The sequence below is a fragment of the Tuber melanosporum genome (genome assembly GCF_000151645.1).
Source record: "Tuber melanosporum whole genome shotgun sequence assembly, scaffold_1, strain Mel28".
Taxonomy (NCBI): domain Eukaryota; kingdom Fungi; phylum Ascomycota; class Pezizomycetes; order Pezizales; family Tuberaceae; genus Tuber; species Tuber melanosporum.
This window is the reverse complement of record NW_003298755.1, coordinates 2,437,960-2,444,070: the sequence shown is the minus strand read 5'-3', so window position 1 is coordinate 2,444,070 and position 6,111 is coordinate 2,437,960. Positions and strand designations below refer to the sequence as shown.

The following is a 6,111-nucleotide window of genomic DNA, read 5'->3' as shown; positions in this document are numbered from 1 at the left end:
TACGATTACTTTAGGAATATGAACTACTTTCTCTCAATGCCTTGGCTGGGTAATCCTAGACGATAAATAATCTGCACGCCTGTCTTGGACAGTAAGCTCGCCCATTACCCCACGGCTCCGGCCGGTCACAGCCGCCCGGGATCACTTTGTTTGTCACTTCTCCAGGGTATGGACTTGGAGCCTGGATCCTGGGTAATCCATGGGCGAAGAACCTCCATAGCACCCCCAACAATCTTGTGACGTTTGATTTGAAGGATGATCTGACCGATATAACCACGTCCGTAAAGTTCCCATACCCTTCCTCGAACCTCGAGAACAATACCTATTAACAACGCCAGAACAGCAAGGGCCTTCCGGGTAACTGATTTTCCGGATAACTTGCGCTCCCAGGGGCATTCTAACCCTTATCGTGGATTGTTTTACTAGATGATAAGAAAGGGGGTTAGCGAAGCGTTTCCAAGGGCTGGTATCATAGTATCACACTTGGAAGGGTATGGGGACACAGTTATACATAACACCTAACTTACCGGTGTTCTCCATGGACAAGCAGGAGCTGCCAGGTAACCCTTCGGAGGGGGAACAAACGGAGCATCTTCCCTTGAAATCTTGTCCGCCGAACAGTAGCTATTATTGTCAAACTGGCCCCTGGCGATTTTGCCTGCCAGCCTACGGTATCATACCACCCTCAGCTCCCGTAACCCCAGACGACCAAGCAACAAAGCACAAGCCAACCTGCGCCCACTCTATGAATGATACCGGTACCATACTCGTAGAGTCGCTGCGCAGCTGGGCTTCGAAGGGTTAGGCGAAGGGTTAGCGGTGTTTGACCTTTCCAATCGCTCATTTCCCTGAGCTTTCAAGCCCAATTCTGTCCTAGTGCCCACCAGAAGGCACCGTCCAATCTCAGTCTCCAGTGCGAGTACTCGTACAGTACTATCGGTGTTCAGAAATGGGTTGCGGATCTGCCGCACCCGACACAAACAAGCTTCGCGGGGACCATCAGCCACGCTCTACGAGTAGCAGATCCTGCTTAGTGTTGACCAGAGAACGCAGATTACGTAATCTTTTGAGCCGCGTCGGCGTCGATGGCGCAATCCTTGGTAAAGAATGACGACATCATAGTTGGAGTCTCGGTGACTCCCCCTCCAACTAATTTTCATGAGCACCTAGTAGAGCTTCACACAAAGTTTTATCATAGACCCAGCCCAATGCTACTTTAATGTTGCTAATGTGTTGAACAACGAAAAAAACAAATTAAACCAAAATTTACTCGAAACTTGCTCCAAAAGATTCATTCGTCCTTCGTGAATCCATTGCTTGATATTCAAGGAAATATCATTAGACAGTATTAGGAAAAAACGAAATGTCATAAAATCCCAAATCACGTAATGCCCGGTCCAGACCAAAAAAAGCAAAGCCGTCATTACAAAGAAAAGTGAATCCCTCAAGGCCTAGAGCAGCTTGGGTATATCTCGTACTAGGACTCGCTATTCTTAAGCTTTGTGCCGGCTCCATCCTTCGAGGACTCCCGCGAATTGTCGGAATCGTTTGATGCCGCCGTGGCAGTGTTCTTCTCCACGATAAGGTTCTTCAACCACTGGTTCTCCATCTCCAGTTGCGCGATCTTGGCCTCAAGTTGCTTAACTCGATCTGTCATTTCCTTCGCCGTTCGCTCAAGGGCTTGCTCTCGCTGCTTCTTCTTAACGCGAAATCGAGCGGAAGCTGCGGTGTTTCGTCGGCGCTTGTCCTCCTCTGCTGCCACACGAGAAAGGTCATCGAGGCCATCTGTCGAGGGGGGGGTGGCCGCTATAGAAGCCTTCCGCTTACCGCTTCGCGGGGAGAGGGGGGAAGGAGAAGCAGAGTCCGAAGAGGCAGAAGAGGGCTGAATGGCGCGAAGTGTGGCAGTCGGTGGCATGAAGTTCGAGGCTTGGTGTGAAGAGGTAACGGTGGTTTGGGTGGATGGTTGACTCTCGGATGTGGGGAGGGTAGGAAAGGGCATGTAGTCGAAATCATCATCTATCGGGAGGAGCGTTAGCTTCAAGGTGGTATTCCTCCCCTCCAACTCTTTCGCCCCCTGTTAACTCCCTAGTTGCCCAGACCGACCTCTGGCCTGCCTGTCGAACCCGGCCCCCAAAGATAACTGGTACTCGCAAACGTCCCTTGTCAAAATTTAATGATAATATTCGACGAGCAAATGTTGTGACATGTGCGTCTCCCATCCCCGCTTCCGCACGGGTTGCCCCACCGAAACGGGGCTCTTCACGAATTCCTCCTCCCACAGGTTCCTCCTCTCACAAGTCAGCAGAGGAGATAAAAAAAAATCTCACCGTTTAGAAATCCCAAATGTCCGTTCTTCAACTGCGCCTCCTCAGGAACTGTGAATCGCTCACTCCCTTCCTGTCCCCCATCGCCCTCGCCAATATCAAACTCGAAAAATTCCGTGTTCGTATAGAGCGACAAATCACTCGGGTCAAATTCGGCATCCGCCTTAATTTCCTCCTCCGGTAACATATTCAGGTCGCGAAGGTACGAGGGTCCTCCTCCTGCTCTGTGTCCGGACATCACGTTGCACTATAGCCTTGTAGTTTTTCGCTCAAGAGAAATAGGTGAGGGGATGAAGGGTAGCGAAAGGTAGGAACCCCAAATAACAAAGAAAAGTATATTTTTTACATGCCAAGTAAGCCAACAGGATGACAAAGTTCACAATAATGTCGGACGTGCTCAGTTTTTTACTTTTTATACATGGGGAAGGTGCTCCCAGTCGAATCGGAGGTTGCGAGATGTGGGGCTTGTATCGCATCATTTGAGCTTTCACGTTCCGGGAAGGCTAGGGCTCGGAACGATTGACCGAGTGATCGGTTTATGCAGGTGCCATTATGCGGGTGATATCTTGTGATTGGCCGATATGCCAGGCGACTCTACCCAGGTTTCTTTTAAAAATGTTTCTACTCTTTTGGATCCAGGGCGACTGCGGGGAGCTCTAGGGTAATTCTTACCGTGCGGAGAGGAGGTGGAGTGGTTTACCGGTATGATATTGTTTGGAAGGCGAGAGCCATCGGCATTGACCCCGGGTTATCTGACTTAAGCTATCATACCCCGTCTCCAGGTTTAAGCATACTACTACTACTGTAGTCATTCTATCATATGATACTTAGAAACTTTCCAAGAATTTTTCCCAACTCTATCCGAGTCTTAGCACGTGATCCCGCGAGCTAGTTCATGGACTCGCGTTCATCGTGATAGGGGTTCAAATTTTGACACATGCTGTTCATGCTTACATCTGCCACCTAACTATCCCTTTATAATGCCTTTCAATGACTTCCGCATCCGCTTCCTCTTCTAGAACGGTTGATCATCGCATCCCAAACTGTAATTACACGGGGATAGGCGTGATATTGGATCTCGCTTGTTCGCTGCGAATTTCTCTTGAAGAGCCGGTGCTGCTAGACGAGGCAGTGGTTATCAGGGGTGCTGGGCTCTGCGTATGCTACCTATTTTCCTGCTCGGTGTAATTCTGAGAATGGGCAGTTGAAGATTCGGCTCCGGTGGGACGATATGAGAGTCGAGGAGGCGGTGATAGAGGCTTTTGGGAGATGGGTTGCTAGGGCTGAGGTTTGTTTGTCCGGCTTCGTCTGCTCTTTCGTGCTTTGAGGAAGGATGAATGCTAGCGAAACACAGATGTGGGAGCAGCTCTTGTTCAAAACTTCCTTGCGAATATTTGATAATTCAGAATGGGACATCATCCGTTAGTTGAATACACCCCCCCTCTTTTTGGCCACGGAAAAACTGATTATTGGATCAGTTGATCTTTCACGATTGACTATTCCTACATCTGAGGGGGATACTGAGCTATTAATATCTACAGTGTTGCCTACTGCTGCGCTTGTCTCTGTTTCTATGGAGTTTAGGTTTTCCGGACTGGTTAAAGGGCTACCACTAGCGTCAATATCATCGATCATGCCCATTGCGGATACTGCGATACGGGATGTTTGGAGCAGCGGCGTCGCAAACGCTGCGCCCTTATGTGCACATCCTGGGTATTTGAGAGAAGTAGGCGAGAAGGCAGGTTACATTGACTTGATGGCTGAGGAAATTGGAAAAATCACTCACAGGATGGGAGCCGAGACGATAAGCTATAGGAGTGAGCTGTGGAAGGTTTTAATGAAAGGTTTGGGAGAGAAGAAGAGGGGGAGGCTGAAAAGTTTGATCAGGGGTGATCCTAACGAGGGACTGGGGTTGGATGAGGGCTCCATGCTCTTGGACGAACCGGAAGCCGAGATCGGAGAAGATTTGTTTATTTTTGATGAGGAAGGAGACGATGCCTATTTTTTGGACTCGTTTGAGGATGGCTCCGGGGGCTCCATGAACTCATCTGAAATCCTAGGGTTTACGGATGATGAGGATGACGATAAGCAGAAAGAATTGCTCCTGCGGGCCGACGATCCCGGCACCTGGATCTAAGGTGTGATCACTAACATCGAGGTTTTAAATAAACCCCCGAGTGCGGCGGGGAAGGGAAATCGATACCGTAGAATTTCCAATGCTTGAACCGTGTGCTATGTCGTTCGAGTGACCTCCTCTGGTAAGGTCTAGTATTTTTCTGTTCTCTATCCCCCCTCAGAGCCCTAGGGAACTAACTTTTTGTTATATATTTTCCCCCTCTTTTCTAGAGAAGGAATTTTGAGCTGCTTAGCACATGGTTTAATTAGAAAATTTTACAGCATTCATGCTTTGTGGAATTTGGGTGGCTTGTTGGTTCAGAATGGGCGGGAGAGGTAGATGCAGGCCTAATGCGGAATTTTGCATCTAGGGTCACGTTTCATGAGCCCGGCCAAGCATTCAAGAACCCACAGGCAGGGTTCCAATCGATCAAACCTTGCTATTCAAAACTGAAGCGGTGATATTCCTGGTGTTGATCATATGGAGACGCGCAGTGTTTACGTTTGTTGTATGAGATGAGAACGTATTAGTATCACTATGATGGGTCTTTATGTTCTCGTTTCCCGTGAGGAAGGAGGGTAACAAGTTGGTGTTTATAATAATATTATTACAAGTAACTATCTCTGTGTAAACTGTACGGGCCAGAGATACATTACGAGTGCAGTACTGTACATGGTGCTGGAAACACACACCGGTATGCGGTGTGACTGAGCTCCCATTATTCAAAGCTACGGTACTGTAAGTCATTCGCGTTCGGAGTTTCTTGGGGGAAAGGGTCCCCCCCCTTTTTTTTTGGATAACCTACTGGTATCATATCCTTTTTGGGTCTTCCTTGAAAATTTAATGGCATTGTGATGGAAATCACGGCACTCCCGAATACATTTGTCTCTGGAAATACCACAGCATTTTGGAGAGTACATATGGTGTATGTACAGTACTATGATAGTACTCAGCTAAACAGGGCTCGTTTCATTTCCACTTCTTTCAACAACTCTGAAGGCAGCCTGAAACCTAATTCTCGCCACATTTACATATGATATCAACGAAATCCTATGAAACCCTTCTCATAGAGAATTTAATTCCCCACCTCTACTCGAGTACTGTTTTGTACCTGCTGAAATTATGCTTATCATACCATAAATTTGATTTTTATCCTGCGCATTCTTAGTTGTGCGGACCTATGCTTGTGCCTGCCTTTCTGTTTTTTTTTTACGATACATTGAGGTTTTGGACACATCAACTATCATACCACAGGATACTAGACTACAGTATTGGTGCCCTTACCAATACCAGTACGAATAATTTTAACCATATCCACTATACTTATTATATTCAATAATTTGTGTACAGTACGAGCACACAGTATCCAACGGGAAGTACCAAACCACGGGAGCCCCCTTCGTACCCGTACATTAATACTGTACTAGTACAAGTACAGTATTCCCAACACTACCATAGTGGTAATCACGTCGTATTCTCGGAGGGTTTAAGGTACTGCCACGGCGCTTATCCAGAAGGCAGCCGGGAACACGCCAAGACGGCAAGGAAGGGAAAGGACACGAACGCTTCCGGGCAGCACAGCCGCTTGCTTCCGTCGGTCCTTTTCCTTATTTGGATTTGATCCGCGCAGCACTTGCTCGCACATCCTATAGTATCCCCTTCCCCGTCTGA

At 47.9% G+C, this 6,111-nt stretch overlaps 1 protein-coding gene; it reads right to left on the bottom strand.

The window, feature by feature from the left end:
• Window positions 1-237: 237 nt before the first annotated feature.
• On the bottom strand, window positions 238-2,607 carry GSTUM_00004031001 (uncharacterized protein). XM_002835188.2 has 3 exons: window positions 2,328-2,607; window positions 528-2,016; window positions 238-422 (listed from the first exon to the last, which is right to left on the bottom strand). The coding sequence occupies exons 1-2, from the start codon at window positions 2,560-2,562 to the stop codon at window positions 1,478-1,480; spliced, it is 774 nt and encodes a 257-aa protein (XP_002835234.1). The 5' UTR covers window positions 2,563-2,607; the 3' UTR covers window positions 238-422; window positions 528-1,477.
• Between the last annotated feature and the right edge of the window lie 3,504 nt (window positions 2,608-6,111).

Coding starts and splice junctions, on each gene's coding strand:
- GSTUM_00004031001 (XM_002835188.2), bottom strand. CDS start 2,562: ATGTCCGGACACAGAGCAGGAGGAGGACCCTCGTACCTTCGCGACCTG. Junction 2,017..2,327: donor ACATTTGGGATTTCTAAACG/GTGAGATTTTTT, acceptor TCCTCCCGATAG/ATGATGATTTCGACTACATG.